At 44.2% G+C, this 19,571-nt stretch overlaps 1 protein-coding gene across 3 annotated transcripts in view; it reads left to right on the forward strand.

Moving 5' to 3' along the window:
* Positions 1 to 16,039, forward strand: part of PSMF1 (proteasome inhibitor subunit 1) — a 53,338-nt gene extending 37,299 nt beyond the window's left edge. For 2 of the 3 annotated variants that reach the window (XM_004061657.4, XM_063702362.1), the window contains 3 exons: positions 11,551 to 11,604; positions 12,743 to 12,901; positions 13,454 to 16,039. In XM_004061657.4, the coding sequence (XP_004061705.1) occupies positions 11,551 to 11,604; positions 12,743 to 12,901; positions 13,454 to 13,505 (265 nt within the window). In that variant the 3' untranslated portion in view covers positions 13,506 to 16,039. The remainder of the gene's footprint in view (positions 1 to 11,550; positions 11,605 to 12,742; positions 12,902 to 13,453) is intronic. The other variant, XM_019017223.4, reaches the window with a different exon arrangement.
* Positions 16,040 to 19,571: the final 3,532 nt, after the last annotated feature.

The following is a 19,571-nucleotide window of genomic DNA, read 5'->3' on the forward strand; positions in this document are numbered from 1 at the left end:
CACTTACTGGGAATATGTCATGAGGTGTGGACCCAGCCTTCAAGGAGCTCACAATTGATAGGGGCTAATTGCCCTTTTCATTCCAGATCATAAATCTTTTTAAAACAATGGTAGAAGTATGTCTGAGATCTGCTGAAGCACATTAAAGAGTGATTAATCTGAAGGATAGAAGGAAAGTTTTCAGAGAGATGATGCCTGATGAGCTAAATTTTAAAGGACCAATAAAAGTTCTGTGGTATTGAGGGTAATTGACTTTTATGGCAGAGGGAACGATGGGTACCAGTGGGGCTATGAAATCATCTTGTAGAAGTGGGGGAGTTTTTGTTTCACTCATGTCAGCATGTGAAGGGAGAAAAGATGAACATGAGGGCCAAATCACAAGGCCAGTATGTGCTAAGAAGCTGGATTTGATCCATGGGGTGATGGGAGCCATCAATGTTTTGAAAAGTTACGTGGTTGGGACTCGGTTAACCACGGATTTTTTTTTTTTTCCTCTTGAAGAATCCCAGTCATATTCTGACAGTGGACGTGTTGACATGGTTAATATTTATTGAGCTTTTACTGTGGGCTGAGCAGTTACATTAAATGTAAAGTATATGTAAAACAATATCTTTTAAGCCTCATAAGAGAATGAGGTAGATGCTCTTGGTATCTCTGTTTTATGCAAAAGAAAACTGAGGCAGCAAGAGCTTGACTTGCCCAAAGCAACACATCTTATGAGCATTGGAGCAGGATTCAGCCCTTAGTATTTCCAACTTTTGACACATGTATTGGCAGTTGTTTCAGAAGAAATGAGCTTGGCTTGGATTGCTCCAAGAACAAAGAAATGAACTTGGCTTGGATTGCTCCAAATACTGGTTTGAACACAGTACAGCAGTGGAGCAGAAACAGAGGAGATGACACCATGGGGTAAGCACAGTCCGGTGCATATAACCCATGGGGCCAAGATCAGGAGAATGGGAAGCCACTGGACAGGTTTTACAAGGGAGGGACTTCATATTGTTTACATTAAAAAACAAAATAATCTGGCTCCTTTGTAGAGATGGATTATAGAGGGACAAGAGTAAAAACAGACCCAGAGAAGAAGCTGACACAGGCAGCCAGGCAAGAAATAATGGTGGTAGGTGGTAGACTATGGTGGTTTATAAGGCAGGTGGCTCTGGGTTATATTTGGAAGTATACCTGACAGGACTTGCTGATGGGTTGGCTTAATGAAGGGAAGAAAACTCAAGGACGATGCGAGTTCTTTTTTTAGCCTGTCATTTCTGATTTGGGGCTGCCATAACTAATGCTTCAGTAGACATACTTTTATGCAACTTGGAGCACGTCTCTGAATGTTTCCTTATAATAGATTCCTATAGAATTACTACATTAAGGACCAAGCCTGTTTATAGAGATTTTGATACAGATTGCTCAGTTGCCCTTCTAAACAGTTGTGTTAATTGACATTCTCACTGTGTTTCAATGTCATTTCCCTATCCTTACCAATGCTGGAGTCAGTCTCATTATTCTTCTAAATTACTTAGAAAAACATTGTCTTCATAACATCTGTAAGCTAACTGAACTCAAAGTGTAAGGCCAGTAAAGTGAGGAAAGTGTTTGCAGCATATGTGTGCATCATAAATTGCCACAGATGAGTAGCTTAAAACTGCACCCACTTATTATCTCATAATTCTCTAGGTCAAGAGTATGGATTTGCTTGGCTCATTCAGGTCACTGGCAGAATTCAGTTCCTTGCGGTTATAAGACTAAGGTCCGTATCCCTCTCCCTCAGCTCCATAAGACCGTCTGCATTTCTTCTCATGTGTCTGCCGCCTCTTCAAAGCCAGCAGTGCTGTGTTGAGTCTCTTCTTGGGCATTCTTCTTCCTCCACAATCCATGTTCTGTGCTTTTAAGGGTTCCCGTTTATTAGATTAGCCCACCGAGATAATGTCCCCTTTTGAGGTCAACTGTGCCATACAACGAAACAATCACAGGATTGCTTTCTCATCACATTCATAGGTACTGGGGATTAGGAGTTGTGGAGTCTTGAGAGGGGATAGAATTCCATCTACCACAATCTGTTCTCTGGCCTCTCAAATGTGAAATATATCTTTCTTCACCTGAGGTTTCCAAGAGTCTTAACCCGTTACTACATCAACTCAGTCTAAAATCTTATCTAAGTCTCATTAGCTTGAAGGACCAAGATCTAATCATCTCAGTCAGGTGCAGTTGAGGCTCCTGAGCACAACTCCTTTCAATCAGTTGACCAAAGAAACAAGTTCTTTGTTCCCATCATATAGTAGTGGAGTGACAGAGGGTAAGAAATCTGTGTTTTCTAACAGAGAAAAAAAACATGTGCATGAAAGTTATTAAGTACAGTATTATTTGTAGTTACGCATGCATACCCCAGAAACATCAGTGCTTGCAATAGAAAATTAAGTAAATTTTTAAAATTTGCTTCACTTGAGTATGTATTACTTGGCCATTAAAAATGTTAATACTAAAGACAACTTAGGAAATACAGCACCTATGTGGAGGAAAGCAATGAGATCCAAAATGATATAGTATTTTTACAGTCACATTAAAACATGCTTATGAAAGAAGACATGAAAATAATGCAAAAGTAATCTTTGTGTTAGAGTCAGATTATGGGTGACATTTTTCTGTTCTGAATGCTTTACAATTTTTAGCCTAATTTATGTATATTTTTTCTTTCTCTTTTTCTTTCTTCTAAAAATCTTTGATCACTTAGCTTAAATGTAGCATTTCCCAACCCTTCTCAGTCCCTGGTTCAGCTTTGATCTCACAGGATATCCTTCAGGGTAAGGAAATGGAAAGGTTTATTGCTCTGTTTGCTCAGGGCCCTGTGACCAGTGCTTCTCTTGCATATGTACACATATACTTCTTTGCAGTTATCAGCATCTTCATTTCCCCAATTCTAAGTTTCCACTCTTAGCTGGACAAAGTTAATAAACTCAGACACCAAAATTTCATGGCTGAATTTGTACTCTGACTGGGAAACAGTCTACCCCCAAATCAGCAGTGTCAGCTTACCTGGGAGCTTGTGAAAAATGCAGAATCTGAGGTCCCACTCCTAGTCTTCTGAATGAGAACCTGCATTTTAGCAGGATCCCCCACTGACTCATGTGCACCTGACAGTTTGAGCAGCACTTGCCTAGGTGGTTCAAACAATGCTGTGGAATTAGGGATTAGGGTCTGAAAATATTTAGGTTGTTGATACTAGTTGTGCCACGAAACCACAGCTGGCACTCCAGAAGTCTGGTGTGCAGACAGTGTTCACACCCAGTGATCAGCCACAGGTACAGATTAGCAGCTGGGAAGGCAGCCATGTTGGCATTCTGTACTGATAAAGAAGGTTCTGGTTCTAGAGTAAGCACATGCCATCCTGAGTTTCCTATTCAGTGCAGCCTTACAGAATGCATAGAGTAAAGCTATTTGAGAATATGAAAACTCCTCATTGAGAAAGCAGATTGGAGAATAGCAGAGTTTGAAGTACCGCTAAATGGTCAGTGAATTCACCGTTGTTCCCCTCTGACATCCTGCAGTCCAAATTCAAGGAAACCCAAAGTGAGGAAATGAACATTGGCGTGGACGGAGAGTGTTCCAGGAAAGGCCTGCACTTCTGGCTAAAGGAGCAGGGAAAGGCACTACAAATGCTCAGAGAGAGTGGGAAAAATCTCCCGTGTTTCTTTTTCCTTTTCTCCATTCATTTACATCCCAGCCTGCAGCAGTCTGCAGACACCTAAAACTGAGGAAGAACCTTCCTTTCCAACAAGAGGACCTGTGGTCTCAAGAGTATGAGACAAACCACTGTTGCTTTTTTCTTCCCTTTGTCCTCCCTCCGCTTGATGTTGGACACAGGCACCGTTGTAGGAACTACATGGCACAGCAGGTAAAGCCCCAGCTTTCTGATCAGAGGACCCAAAAAGGAGCCTCCCAAGGAAATGGAAAGTACTGCATGGACCACAGAGCGGGAGGAGCTCAGAAAGCACCCCATAAAGTTGTTATGGCCTTACCTGCAGCTGTACATAAGTGAACCTGATTCTAAATAACATATCAAAGACTTTAGAATATAAGTACAGGAGAACTGGCTCTTCAGGTCCCAGACTCACAACTGGATAGCACATGCATGGTGGAGACCTTAGTAGCATTGTAAAGCCTATGCAAACAGAACTGACATTGAAAGCAAAACTTGGAGCCCAAACTTAACTAGGTTGATTGCCTGCTAAAACAAAAATATCAAGATTCTTCGAAAATGTTCAAAGTATCTGGAATAAAGTCCAAAATTACTGGGCATAAAAGAACCAAGAAAATTTCAACTCTGAAAAAGACAACAGATGTCAGTATTAAGATGACACAGATGTTGGAATTATTTGACAGGCTTTAAAGTGGCTATTATGAAAATGCTCCAACAAGTGAGGGCAAACAGTCTTGAAATGAATGGAATGATAGACATGTCAGCAGATAAACAGAAGACCTTAAGAAGAACCAAATGGAGATTTTAGCACTGAAAAATACCGTAAGAAAATTTAAATCTCACTGCATAAATCAGTAATAGAATGGATTTGACTAAGGAGTCAGTGAACTTGAAGATAGGTAATACAAATTATCCTATCTGAACAACAGAGAGAAAAAAAAGATTTTAAAATAATGTCTGAGGGACCTGTGGGGCAATTATAAAAGGTCTAACATTGGGGCCACTGGAAGAGAAGGAGAAGAGGAGGAGAAAGTGCAGTACAGAAGTCTTTAAAGAAAGTAATGGCTGAAAATTCTCAGATTTGGCAACAGGCATAAACCTACAGATTCAAAAAGCTCAGCAGACCCTAAATAGGATAAACCTAAAGAATTCCATGCCCAAACCTATAATCAAACTGCTGAAAAGATTAAAAAAGAAGTCTCGAAAGCAGTTGGAAAAAAACAACTCATTGCTTAAAAAGAAACAAGAATTTGAATGGTTATGAATTTCTCATCAGAAATCTTGGAGGCCAGAAAGAAGAACAGCATTCTTAAAGTATGGAGAGAAAAAGAATTGTCAACCCAGAATTCTATATCCAGTGAATATTTCACCTTCATTTCTAAAGGATATTAAGATATTATTAAGAATATCTTAACAAAGAAACTAAGAGAATTCATAGTCAATAGATCTTCTCAAAAGGAATTTTAAAAGGAAGTTCCTCAGACAGAATGGAGATGATACCAGATGGAAACTTCAGACATCAGGTATAAAAGAAGAGTGGTAGAAATGGTAAATATGTGGGTAAATATAATGGACAGTTCTCTAAAATAGGTTTCATAGTTTTATTAGTGTTCTCTTAGAGGGACAGAACTAATAGGATATATCTACATACATATATATATATATGTGTATTGGGGAGTTCACGAAGTATTAACTTATACGATCACAAGGTCCCACAATAGGCTGTCGGCAAGCTGAGGAGCAAGGAGAGCCGGTCTGAGTCCCAAAACTGAAGAACTTGGAGTCTGATGTTCAAGGACAGGAAGCATGCAACACAGGAGAAAGATGTAGGCTGGGAAGCTAGGCCAGTCATGTACTTTTCATGTTTTTCTGCCTGCTTTATATTCTCTGGCAGCTAATTAGATTGTGCCTACGAGATTAAGGGTGGATATGCCTTCTCCAGCCCACTGATTCAAATGTTCATCTCTTGGCAACACCCTCACAGACACACCCAGGATCAATATTTTGTATCCTTCAATCCAATCAAGTTGGCACTCAGTATTAACCATCACATGTCTACCCCTTGTCAACTTGAACTGATACACATTTCCTGAGATCATACATAATCTTCAAATAAAGCCAAAATAAGGTCATAATTACGCCTAACATAATACAACTATCCTTCGTACAACTAGAAACTCACCAATCCCCGACCCAAATACTATTACATAAAGTTAACAATACTTAAATGCTGATACAAAGTCAGTAAACCTTATGTCACATGATAAAGGAGAAAGGAAATAAAATGAAGATGCTTTCTTAATACAAGTGTATGCATGCACAAACATGTTTTTAACAAAAGGAGGAAATACTCATGACAATTACAGTCCTCGTTTCTGCAGCTGGTCACGTGGTCGTAGCTGGTATTGATGATTGCCTTCTACTACTACCCATTCTGTATTCCCTTTGCCTTCAGTAAGCACCTCAGCAGGTTGTTTTTTTTTTTTTCCTGGTGGAGTGACCCAAAAAGGGCCACTTCATTCCTGAAGGGTCTGGGTCATTTGTAGTCCTGCCTGGATTGGGCTGTTGTAGTTTCTCATTGATCTTAATCACAGGGCATGGTAATACTAAGAGATGCCTTAATGGATCTCCTGTATTCCATGCGTACTCTTCCTTACCTCCGTTCTGGAGTAGTAGACTGATTTCATCTTGATAGTCTGGGTCAGTCACCCCAGCCAACATTGTAACTCCCTTCTTAGCCTGTTGACTTAAAGGTAGAGGAGCCCAAAGTGTCAAGTGGCAATCTTAACTTCCAGTTTAATGGAATTATTGTGTCTCCTGGTGGCAGCGTTCCTCCCTCTGGAACTAAGACCTCTAGGCCAGCGGAACGCAATGTCATGGGAATAGGAAGCAAAAATTTTGCTAGTGGATGTCAATCTTTTAAAAACTAAATTTAAGAAAAAAACTAAACAAATTTTAGCACAGCATCTGACACAAAGCAAACTCTCAGTAAATAGCAGCGGCTGCTGTTATTACATTCTTCCAGGTCTTTCCTTTAACAAATCTGTTCACCTACAATGCTACATTTTACCATTATGGCAGGCTCTGTGGGTGTTACTACTTAGATTTTACATCTTAAAGACTGAAGTGCAGAAGTTTCATGGCAGACCCCTGCCAACCAGCTGGAAAATTCCCAACCCAACGTCCAGAGCGCATCTCTGACTCCCAGTCCTGAGGCCTTTCCAGTTCACCAGACCACCTCAGCCATTAGAAGGGTGTCAGCTGGATTTGTGTGCCCAACGAGGTGTGTTGCTGTTATGTAAAAGAGAAGCACATAAGGAAGAAATCATGAGTGTTCAGGATCCCTTTCCAATCCCTTAAAGAGGCTGCTTTTGCAGTAGCGACATACTACCCAGTGAGCTCAGCCATGCAGTTTTTCCTGCAGGGTTAGAGTGGATCACTTCCTTCAGTTGATCACCATTTGAAGTAGTAGGGGTTTGAGTTCAGAGGCCATGTACGAAAATGATTTTAAAAATACCTGGAGCCTCATTTAGCACATGCAAGACTGAGACTCAGCCAAGGGGGCTATCTAGAGAAGGATGGAACCCCCTCCCTCTGTGCTATTTACTCTGAGTTCATACAAAAATTAGCCAGGCATGGTGGGGCATGCCTGTAATCCTAGCTACTTAGGAGACTGAGGCAGGAGAACTGCTTGAACCTGGGAGGCAGAGGTTGCAGTGAGCTGAGATTGCGCCACTGTACTCCAGCCTGGGCAACAGAGTGAGACTCCGTCTCAAAAAAAAAAAAAAAAAAAAAGAAAAAATAAGTAAATGGGTTATAAGTGTGTAGATAATGAGGTCACAGAAGTCTTCAAGTGTTGCAGTGAGTCTTTGTTGAATATGAGCCAACTGAATATGTTGTTACAGTTTCTAGTACCTTTTTAAAAATTTCTTATATTTTTCCTTAATAATAGAGATGGGGGTCTAATTATGTTGCCCAGGGTAGTCTCGAACTCCTGGACTCAAGCAGTCCTCCCACCTCGACCTCCCAAAGTGCTTGGATTACAGGCATGAACTACTGCACTTGGCCTTTAGAGACATGGTTTTGCTATGCTGGCCAGGCTGGTCTCGAACTCCTGGCCTCAAGTGATTTGCCCACCTCAGCCTCCCAAAGTGCTGCGATTACAGGCATGAGCCACCGTGCCTGGCCTGCAACTGCCTTTCTAGCCTTTCTTGTTCTCTTGTTTCTTCTCTCTTCCCCACATTTCGTGGGCTAGAGAGAAAAATAGAGATGGTTGCATATTTCAGAGCAATCTTTATTCCCAAGCATTTTATCAGCCACTAGAAGCCCCCTATGTTTGCCACTCTGGGTGGGGGGGCACTTCACGGAGTCAGGTAAGATGCTTACTGCCCTCTGGCACCACCCGGTCTGCCTCTAGTTAGGCAGGATGTTGGAGGCTGCTAGCAACTTTGACTGCTAGCTCCATGAACTGTGGCTTGGGAGCAGTAACCTAGGTCAGGAAAAATTCCTTCCCTAGGAAACCTGGCCTTGTCCATTTAAATCACAGTATTCTGCGATTCCAGCCCATCAGGTGGAACTGACTGGAGGAGCACCTACTTTTGGATTTTTTCCCAGTTCTCTACTTAATGGCTTCTTACCTGTAAGCTTAGATTAGCTGCTGTTTATAAGGCTTTCCCAAGGTCTGGCAGGAACCTGCCAGTGCCCCAGAACTGTCAGGTTTGTATTGCTTGCCAGGGCTCTGCGAAGATTCCAAAGCACATCTTTCAAAATACTAAATATTTGTGTTGTATTATATCCATATCCCTATGCATTACAGAAAAAACAGGAAAGTATAAAGAAAGCCCTCACCACCCAGGAGTAACTGTCGCTGTTTATGCTCTCAGTACGCTTCTTTCTGGTTGTAATTATACATACCACCACCACTACCCTGCATACACACGTTTTTCACAGTTGATTTCCCTAGGCTATTGATGACCCCCTTTCCCCTCAATACTTAACACTAGAGCATGAGCATTTTTCCACATCATTTTTAAAACATTCCCAGAACATGGTTTTTATCGTTTCCATGGCTGCATTTAGGGACCTGCCATGATGTTCCTAACTGGTCTCCATTTAGGCTGATTGCAGTTTCCTTGATTAATGTCTTTGTGAGTATATTTTAATTTAAATTCTTTATTTAAAATGAATACCTAGACATAAAATTATCAGATCAAAGAATACAGAGATATATAAGAGGGTCTCACTCACTACTGCTGGCCTGTGCTCCATGTCTTCCCACCGCTCTGCCGCCCAGCTCCTCCACCAATCACAGTGGAGGAAGAGATTGCCATACTCATCGACAATGGCTCCAGCATGTGCAGAGCTGGTTTTGCTGGGGACGACGCCCCTGGAACCATGTTTCCCTCCACTGTCAGGTGCCCCCAACACCAGGGCATGATGGTGGGGATGGGCCAGGAGGTCTTCTACCTGGGCAACAAGGCCCAGAGCAAGCACGGCATCTTGACGCTGAAGTACCCCATCGAGCTCAGGATTGTCACCAGCCAGGAAGACATGGAGAAGATCTGGCACCACACCCTACAACAAGCTGCATGTGTTCCTGGAGGAGCACCTGGTGCTGCTGACTGAGGGCCCCCTGAACCCCAAGGCCAACAGAAGGAAGATGGCTCAGATCATGTTTGAGACCTTCAACACCCTGGACATGTACGTGGCAGTCCAGGCCATACTTCTATGCCTCTGGGCACACCACTGGCATTGTCATGGATTCTGGAGACGGAGTCACACACACGGTGCCCACCTACAAGGGCTATGCCCTCCCCACGCCATCCTGTGTCTGGACCTGGCTGGCCAGGACCTGACCACCTCATGAAGATTCTCACAGAGTACGACTACAGCTTCCCTACCACGGCCAAGCGGGAGATCGTGCGTGACATCAAGGAGAAGCAGTGCTACGTCGCCCTGGACTTTGAGCAGGAGATGGCCACCGCTATGTCATCCTTCTCCCTGGAGAAGAGCTACAAACTACCTGACAGCCAGGTGATCACCATTGGCAACATGCAGTTCCAGTGTTTGCAGGTGTTGTTCCAGCCCTTCTTTCTGGGGGTGGGATTTTGCAGCATCCGTGAGATCACCTTCAGCTCTATCATAAGGTGTGATGTGGGCATCCACAAAGACCTGTATGCCAACACAGTGCTGGCCAGTGGCACCACCATGTACCTAAGCATCTCCAACAGGATGCAGAACGAGATCGCTGCGCTGGTGCCAGCACAAGGAAGATCAAGTCATCGTGCTCCCAGAGCGCAAGTACTCCGTGTGGATCAGCAGCTCCATCCTGGCCTCATTGTCCACCTTCCAGCAGATGTGGATTAGCAAGCAGGAGTATGACAAGTCGGGCCCCTCCATGTCCACCACAAATGCTTCTAAATGGACTACAAGCAGATGTGTAGCATTTGCTGCATAGGGTAATTCAGACGTATAAATTTGCCCCTGACAAATGTATATACCTCATGCCAGCCTCACAAAACTGGAATAAGCTTTTGGAAAGAAATTTGTCCTTGAAGCTTGTGTCTGATATCAGCAGTGGATTGTAGAACTTGTTGCTGATTTTGACCTTGTATTCAAGTTAACTGTTCTCTTGGTATTTGTTTAATACTCTGTACATATCTTTGATTTCAGCCCTTAAGTGCATGTGGTTTGGTCACTTCATGGCTGAGGTGAAGAACATGCTTCTGGAAGACAAGTCTATGGCTTGGTGGGTCTGTGTGGCCGGCAGTCTCCCACTGGTGCAGGGTATTCATGTGTCAGGGCTGAGTATTCTGGGATTTCTCTAGAGGCTGGCAAGGGCTCCTGAACCAGTTGTCATTTCTGTCTTGCCTGTAGGACCCAGTTTCCTTTCTTAGCTGATGTTTTCCTGCCAGAGCACCATGGGCTGTTAACTTGTCTTGAGTTGGAAGCGGTTTGCATTTACACCTGTTAATTTATTCATCCTTTTCATTTATGTAAGGTTTTTTTGGTATGCAATTCTTGAGTCTTTAAGAGATAACAAATTTTGTTTTTTTTTACTGTTATGTGAGAGCATTAGGCCTAGCAGCACGTCATTGTGTAAGAAAAAATAAAAGTGCTGCCATTTAAAAAAAAAGACATATAAGACTTTTGAAGGACTGTGTATTTTTGTGTCTGTCTATATCTATATATATTACAGAGATAATATAGAATTACTCTCCAGAAAGCATGCAGTCATTTATGTGCCTTCTAGTTCATGCATTCTCCATGAAGGCAGAAATCGGCTATTAGGGTTGGGGGCAGTCCTAGAGATTACAGTGGTTTGTGGCCCTCCCGCAGGTACAGTGCATAAACAGATACACAGTACATCTATAGTACTAAAATTTTATACAGGGGCTATATTGACAAAAAGGTTGAGAAGTACTGTTCTAGCTGTATGTGACTCCATACATCTGTCTCCACCTTGGAAGCTTTCAAATCTTAGCTTTGGGATTTTGGTTTTGGGTTTAAGAAGAATATTTTTCTGACGTAAAACTTCTTGGTTCGTTATACAAAGTTGAAGAAACTGAGAAAGTTGTGAATAAAATTTATCTGGAGGTTACCAATATTAATATTTTAAAATATTACTTAATATTTTAATCTATGTTTTTAGGCTTGTGTTCCGCCCTTCTTACATAATTGTCATTGTAGGATTATCATTGTTAATCTGAGCCAAGGACCACCCTGAAATATCCCTTGTGCTATGGTCTCATGCAGGGGTTTCCCATGCCTGCGTGTGTGTTTGTGATCCCACATGTATCAGGTGCCTGGCTGCTCTGGGACTTCCAGTAATTGTCTCTTGTTTGTTTCAGGTGTGATCCCCTGGGCCCGTTTGCTGTCGGGGGGGAAGACTTAGACCCTTTTGGGTGAGTACTGCTGGGGAGGTGGCAGCAACACAATTTGCTCTTGTGGCTTTTCAGCCCCAGCTCATCTTCTAATTTTAGAGTTTTCGGTCAGTCTCTTCCTTTGGGGTGGAGGAGGCAGTTGTTGCTGAGCGGCTGAGAAAGCACTGCCACATACGCTGCCCCTCCACACCTAGAGCAGTGCAGGAGAGCACTGAGTGTTGGCAGGGAGGTGAACAAGCCTAGCAGGCAGCTCTTCTGCCATTTCCCAGTCCCCCTGCCCACCCTAGTTTATCAGATGCATAGTGAAGAGCACATGGTGGGCCTTAGGGCAGCTCAGGGCTATTCAGAGGTTGCCCCACTTAATAAAGGGAGTCTCTGAGCCCCATTACACTCTGGATGGTTCTTATGCATCCAGCAAAGTTACTACAGCCTCTGCTATCTATCCACTGTCTTCCCTGAATGATTCCAAATAGATTTTAACCTCTGCTACAAAGTGACCCGGACTTCAGCATCTCATTTGTAGACAGTGGGGATATCACTTAAGTCTGCAGTGCAGCTTAAGCAGTGACCTCAAAATTTGGGGAACCATCAGCTCATTCATCCTAGTTTGAGCACATGAGGTCAGGTCAGTGGAACTCCATGAGGGACAGATGCTGTCAGGAGCCAGACTTAGGCAATCTACAGGCAGTCAGAAATTGCCCTGAGGCCCTTAAGGGAAAGAGAAAAAAAACCAACATCACGAATTACCTCAATGCTGTTATTAGTCCTTAAACCTAAAGTAGCACCCTGCAGAACCTTGTGAGTGCATTGTAGTTGACCTTGGCAAGTTCTGGCTCTTGGTCTTGATCAAGTTGGCCCTCTCGAGTATATGATATGGCAGGGATCTCAATTTTGAGGAGCCCTACAGAACCAAAAGCACTGTGCAGAACCAACCCCTGCAGAGCCAGAAGTACTCAGCTGTGAGGTATGCTCTTCGTATAGGCTTTGTGTTCTTGCCCTTGCCCACTTTCCACTGGCTCTCAGGCAGCCATCCACATGTCTGCTTGGGCCATCCAGAGTAGACATGCCAGCCATTCTTGGTCCATTGTAACCTCCCTCGCCTTTTCTCCAAGGGCAGTCCTTACCATACCTGCTTACCTAACGTTTCTTCTTGCCTCAGGCATCGGAGAGGTGGCATGATTGTGGATCCCCTGAGATCTGGCTTCCCAAGAGCACTTATTGACCCTTCCTCAGGCCTCCCGAACCGACTTCCTCCAGGCGCTGTGCCCCCAGGAGCTCGCTTTGACCCCTTTGGACCCATTGGGACCAGCCCACCCGGGTACGTAGTCACTCGGGTATGCTGAGAAGTAGGACCTGATGGCAGCTTGGTTCAGTGTGGCAGCAATGAAGGTTTCTAGCCCCAGGCACAGAGCTGCCGCTGCCTTCATCTGTTGCTGCCAGGAGAGTGGAGCCTCCTCCAGGGCCCTGCCTGATTTCTCCCTGGAGCCTTCTAGGAGCTCCCTGTCCCTCAGTGCCTCTCTTTCCCCAGCTCCACTCTGGGGAGGACTCAAAGTAGGAGGAACTAACAATTCTCGAAAGTTAAGTATGTGTCAGAAACTCAGTGGATCCTTTCTTCAGCAGTCTTGGTTAGATAGTGGTATCTACATTTTATAGATGCACAAAATGAGGCCCTGAAAGATGAGGTAACTTATACCAAGCGGGGGAGTCAGGATTCAAACGCAGGTTGTCTGGCTCTTGAGTGCATGTTTTTAAATTCCTCACACCACCACATCATGTTGAGGGGCAGGCTCCCTCAGTGCAGGGTCATGTCTGCCCATGTTCCCCTGGTCTCGCCATCACTCCAACTCATCAGCCCCTCTTTCCATTCCAGACCTAACCCAGACCATCTCCCCCCGCCGGGCTACGATGACATGTACCTGTGAAGGCCTCAAGAATGTAACATCCCAGGCTTCCCTCCATTCTCCTGGAGCTGCCACCGCTGTCCCCATCAGCAACCATGTTCTTGCAGGCTGGGGGCAAGGGATTCTGCTCATGTGTTTGCAGACCGGCTGGGATAGCCTCCCCACCCCTTATCAGAGCCAAGACACCTGCTGCAGCTCTCCACCTAGCTGCAGATAGCTCCCAAAGAGAAATCAGTGTGTCTCTTTCACCATCAGCTCCTCCCCTTTCACCACCAGCTCCTCTCCACTTCCCAAGGGAGACTCCGGCAACCTTCAGCAACATATATCCTCGACCAGATGCAGTGCTATAAGAACAGAACGCATTTTGGATGTTATTATTAAGAACCAAATATCAATACAGAATTCATGTTGCCGGTTTCCCACTTTCCTTTTTACATTAATGCATAGCTGCTTCCATTTATGAGACTTTAGAGTTTGAGTTTCTGTAGGGCTGAATGACTCTTTTTCCTGCCCAGGGCCCATTCTTGCTTCTCAGGCATCTTCCGTTTATTAATTGCCATTGCTCCTGACATCACTAAGATGGGTCCCCTTCTGGCTGCATGAATGGAAATGAGTGACTGGAAATCCCATAGGCCACAAGAATGACTTTCACAAGGGCAGGAACATTGTGGAAAGACTGCATCATTCTGATGAGGCAAAATCCTCCAGCTATTCCTGTCTGGGCCAGTTTTGTAGGTCCATCTATGCATGGGCAGCAGTAGTCAAAAAGCCAAGGAAAAAACAGAGCAGACCTGAAGGCTAATCTTATTTTTGCCACTAACTTAGTGAATGACCCTAAGCAAGTTCCTTCTCCTCTTAGGGCCTTGTGCCAAGCCTATGAAATTGGAGGTGGCTTTCCTGCTCTAAAGCATTTTGATGTCTCATTCTGTGTTTGGTAACCCCTATAAACTGGGGCAGAGGAAAAGAATGGTGGTTCAAGGCCATACTTCCCTTGAACCTTGTGTGGTTCTTGCCTAACTCTGTGGTTTTTGGACCCCATGGGGCCCAGACAGAGCACAGGAGCATGGGCTACCTCTGAGTGTGGTGTTGAACTTCGGGAGGAGCAGGGAGCCCTGTACCTTGTGTCCCGGCCCACCTGACCTTTGGTGTTCTCCGGATCCTTTTCAGCCCGAGGCCTGACAGACGCGGGCAGTGATGAGCCCTGTTCTGGAGTGGAAAGAGCATGATAGAGCACCAGGCTAAGAGGCACGAGATCAAGGCAGTAGTCACTTCTGCTCTGCAGCTAGCATTTCAACCATATGTGGATCCTTTCATTTCTCAGCTCCCTGGATTCCTTCCCCTAAATTAGGACCTATTATTTACCTGTAGGTAAGCAAGCTACTGTAGCTCTTCTGAGGTATCTGCCAGGCTGTTTTCTATAGCCTCAGATTGCCTATCTGCTTAGCCTGAGAACAGGTAGATGAAAACTAAACTGATGCCTAGGCCCAGGGTCAGTCTCAGATGGAAGCTGGGCCTGGGTGGGGAGGCTAGCATGCGTGGCTCCCTGGGTATTTCTGTCAGTCCCCATGGCAAGCAGTGATTTAGTAAAACACCCCAGAGTCAGGGAAGCCAACCACCTTGAAACCTTTAGAACATCTCTGCTTTGGAGAAAGACCCAGAGATCAGGCAAAGGTGCAGATTCAATCATTACTCATAACCTTCTTTGAGAGCTGGCAAATGGGAGGAGTGTTAGTCTTTGTTTTGGAATTGGACCATTCTTGCAACCAAAAGGACTTAGAGCAGTTTGCTAATAAAGACATCCTTTATTATAAAAGGAAGTATTTAAAGGATGATAGAGACCATCGGATAGAAGCAGGGAAGGTAGATAACTTTTAGGACCTTGATGTGAGGAAAAGATAAAATTTAAACAATAAATTTGCCACTTAGATTTTCTAGTAGCAAAGTCTGAAAAGATAGTCGTATACAAAATTCTGTTTTCTGAAAACAAAATTGTGATTCACCTGCAGAATTGGCCATTTTTTTTTGTGAGTTTCCTTGCATCAAGGACACTGAGAAACACAGTCATTGTCTTAGGTGTTCTATGGGAGGAAGTGAATAGAGCCTTTAGGAACTTACTGGTCAAGCTTATGGTGCTTATTTTGATCTGGGCCACTTCCCTCCTTCCAGTCATGAGTAATCATCAAGGAGCAAGTTGGAGTGTTTCAGGTGTATATTTTGTAGAACCCAAAAGATTGGAGCCTTAACAATAAACATCAGCACTAAGTGACTTGTTCCTCCTTTTTTAAATAGCAGCTTTATTGAGATATAATTTACCTACCCATAATTTACATACCCGTTTAAAGTATACAATTCAGTGGATTTAGTATGTTCACAGTGTTGCACATCCACCACCATTTCTAATTCCTGAACATTTTCACCACCTCAAAAAGAAACCACACACCCATTGGCATGACTCCCCATTCCCTTGCTCCCAGCCCCAGGCAACCACTAACATCTGTCTCTAAATTTAGATTTTTTTTTTTCTGGGCAGTTCTCATAAATGGAATCACTCAGTATTATGGCCTTTTGTGTCTGGCTTCTTTCATTTCATGTGATGTTTTCAAGATTCAGTCATGCTGTAGCATGTATCCATGGTATGGATATATCACATTTTGCTTATCCTTTTATCAGTTGATGGACAGTTGGGTTGTTTCTACAAAAAGGCTATTATGAATAATGCAGCCAAGAACATTTGTGTACCAGTTTTTGAGTTTTCAGTTGTTTGAGTTTCAGATGTTTTCAGTTCATCTGGGTATATACCAAGGAGTGGAATTGCTGGTTCACATGGTAGCTCTGTATTCTACTTTGTGAGGAATTGCCAGACTGTTTTCCACGGAAGCTGTACCATTTTACATTTCCACTGGTAATTTATGAGGGTTCCAGTTTCCCCACATCTTCACCAACTCTTGTTATTTTTCATGCTTATGGCCATCCTAGTTAGTGTGAAGTAGCATCTCATTGTGGTCTTCTCTTCCATTTTTTAAAAAAGAATTTTGACCTACACCAAGCAAGGCAGAGACCAGAGTCAGTCCCCCTTGGGGAGCAGTCTGTGGTTTTGATAATCACCACCTTGGGATGAACATGGCTGGTGAGCTGCAGAGGAGTTGATTTGACTTTTGGGGATGGTTCTAGGCTGGATGTGATACAGGGCAGGTTCTGTCTCTAGAGAAAGTTCTCATGACCTTTTCAGGTCTAATGAGATTCACATCATCACTTTGGTTTGGTTTGAAATTTCTTTGTTTATCCAGTGAATTTACAAGTAGAATAAAGATCTGGTTCTAAATTGTCTTTTGGTGGTGAAGTGCCATAGACCATTTCGGACCATTTCTATGATGTACCAGCAGCCCCCACATCACACCTCCTCTTCCTTGGCTTGTCTCTTCCCCAATTCTTAGAGTTAGCAGTGTTTCTTACTGCATTCATCTCCTCAGTCATAAGTGTCTGTCAACCTCCATTGTGAAGTCATGAGTCTCTTGAGACCGAAACTCCAAGAATGTATTGTGCTCACAGTGGAGATGGTGTTCCTGTGCTGGATGGTCAGTAGTTGTTGACATGTAGTTAGAAAATAGGTAGCAAGTTCCACGCAGCCTCACTCTTTGGAACCTAGTTTCTCCTATGGCCTCACTTTCTACTGTTGTTAATAACATTCTATTAATGATCCATGCCTCTCTTCACAGGAGGAATATTAGAATCTATGGAGCAGTTAGTATTCTTTGTCACCTAAATTTGTCTACTTCTGTACATTTCCAATAAGGCACCACCAGGGCAAGGGAAGATTCCCCACATGTATATCCCCAGCTGTTTCTGTCATAAAACTTGCATGTGTATAAACCACTATTGACTTTTTGCACCAAAGGAGATATTCAAGGACAGACATCCAAGTCCCCAGCCCTTTATTGCCCTTGGGATACCACAAGGCACAGATACAGGCAGCTGCTGTGTGGCTCTGGAGTTCCTAATCCCCAGATTGTAGCAATGATCATGTGATCCTGCTGCTCTCTGGACCATAACCTTTTTGGTTACAAAAGGTAAATTTCTGTTTACTGCATCTGAACCCCAGGACTAATGCGTCACTGCATTAACCCCAGGACACATGCACCAAGTCACTGCAGCCGTGCTTGGCCCTGAATCTGTCCTGGAGGGTGGGTCAAAAGGCAAGGGTGGCAGGTAGGATGGTAGGCAGTGAGGGGTGGCAAGGCCTAGCTGACCGAGGACAGACCCAGCAACAATGACAGGAGGTTTGAACACCTCAGAAGTGGCAGTGCCCATGGGAGGTGCAAAGTGGAAGGCCCAGCCCTTGCTTAGAGGAACCTGAGGCTGATGGTGCAGTGCAATAGAGGACACTGGATGCCCGTTTGAACAGCTGCGTTCCAGATGAGCCACCTAAGGTGGATGTTGTGAGAGTCACAGTGGGTTTAGAGGGACAAGGTAGTCAGAGGATGCTGCTGACGCATTAGTCCTGAGATTCAGCTGCAGTAAACAGAAATTTACCTTTTGTAACCAAAAAGGTAATGGTCCAGAGAGCAGCAGGATCACATCATCATTGCTACAATCTGGGGATTAGGAACTCCAGAGCCACACAGCAGCTGCCTATATCTGCACCAAAAAGTAGATGTCCTTCACACTGCCATCTGGACACCACTCAGCTAGCTCATCCAAGTTCAAGGCTCAATTGAATGCATCTGGTTGTTGGAACCTACATGGCCTCTCAAATGGTAGTGGCATGGAATACTGGGGAAATGTCTTTATTCCCTCTTCCCACCTTTCCTGGAAGGCGCACTGGGACAGAGGTCTAGTGAGCCAATCTTCTGTGTTGTCTACGCCATGGACCATGATATAAATGGGTACCGCAGCCTTGCATGCCTGAGCCTAACCATCTCCTGAGACGCTTGCTCTAAGTACACATTAGTACATGCTGGGCCTCAATCTAGATCTCAACGGAACGGCCTTCAGATCCATTTTTGACAAGTTCCTTTTGTGAGTCCTATGATCATGCAAGTTTGAGAACTGAGAAGGGAGGGGAAGACCTACATCCTTGTTACTCAGACCACCAGCAACAGCAGCATCACCTGGGAACCTGTTACAAATGCAGAATCTCAAGCCCCACCCCAGACACTGAATGAGAATCTGCATTTCAACAAGTTCTCCATGAGATTTGTGTAAACTTAAAGTGAGAGAAGCTCACATGCACTACGTCTTCTTCCTTTACGTGAATATCGAGTACAAAGAATTGAGCCCGCCAGTCCTCTTGGTTAACGGCACGTTATGATTAATGCATGCATGAACTCTGATTCGAAGTTTTCGTTGATTTTACCCCCAGTATCCACTCCATTCCTTTGCCCCCATGGGTCACTTAGATGTGTTTCATGTTATCTTTAAAAATGCAGCACCTTTATAGCATACATTATATCTTCAAGTCATAACCATAATGAGGTGTTATCTCCATTTCCTGTACCAGAAAAGGAAGGACTGGAAAGGTCCAGTAATTTGCTCAGGGTCAAGCAGGAGTCTCAGACTCAGTCAAGCGTGGTTACTCACAGCCCTCCCTTTGTCAGTGTGTGGCCTTCCTCATCCACAAAATGAGCATCACCCCTACCTGCAGGATTCTTGCAAGATCCAACCAAATAATGTGTCTTATTAACAGAGAGTTGGGGCTCGGTGGGTGCTTGCTGCAATTATTACTGAAGTCATATGGGTAGATAAGGGTGGGACTCAAGGACAAGAGAGGAACCTTGGAATATCCCCCAGTGCAGGAAACAAGCATTTATCAGGTACACACAGCGTGCTAGGCTTCTCCTCATCGCATGTAGTACCCCTGACAACCCCAAGGTAAACACAGCTAGTGGCATTAGTTGAGATGCTGCACCTACCCCCTGGGGTGGCAGAACCGTGATTGGAACCCAGGTCAGTGCTCTTTTCAGTAGAACTGCTGTACCCAGACCTCACATCCTCTCTAGGTGAGGTGCATGGGTCCCTGGGCAAAACCCATTCCAGAAGCTGGGAAACCACATCAGGACGTGTGTGAGAAAGGAGTGATGCTTCATAATC

The sequence above is a fragment of the Gorilla gorilla genome, chromosome 21 (assembly GCF_029281585.2).
Source record: "Gorilla gorilla gorilla isolate KB3781 chromosome 21, NHGRI_mGorGor1-v2.1_pri, whole genome shotgun sequence".
NCBI lineage: Eukaryota > Metazoa > Chordata > Mammalia > Primates > Hominidae > Gorilla > Gorilla gorilla.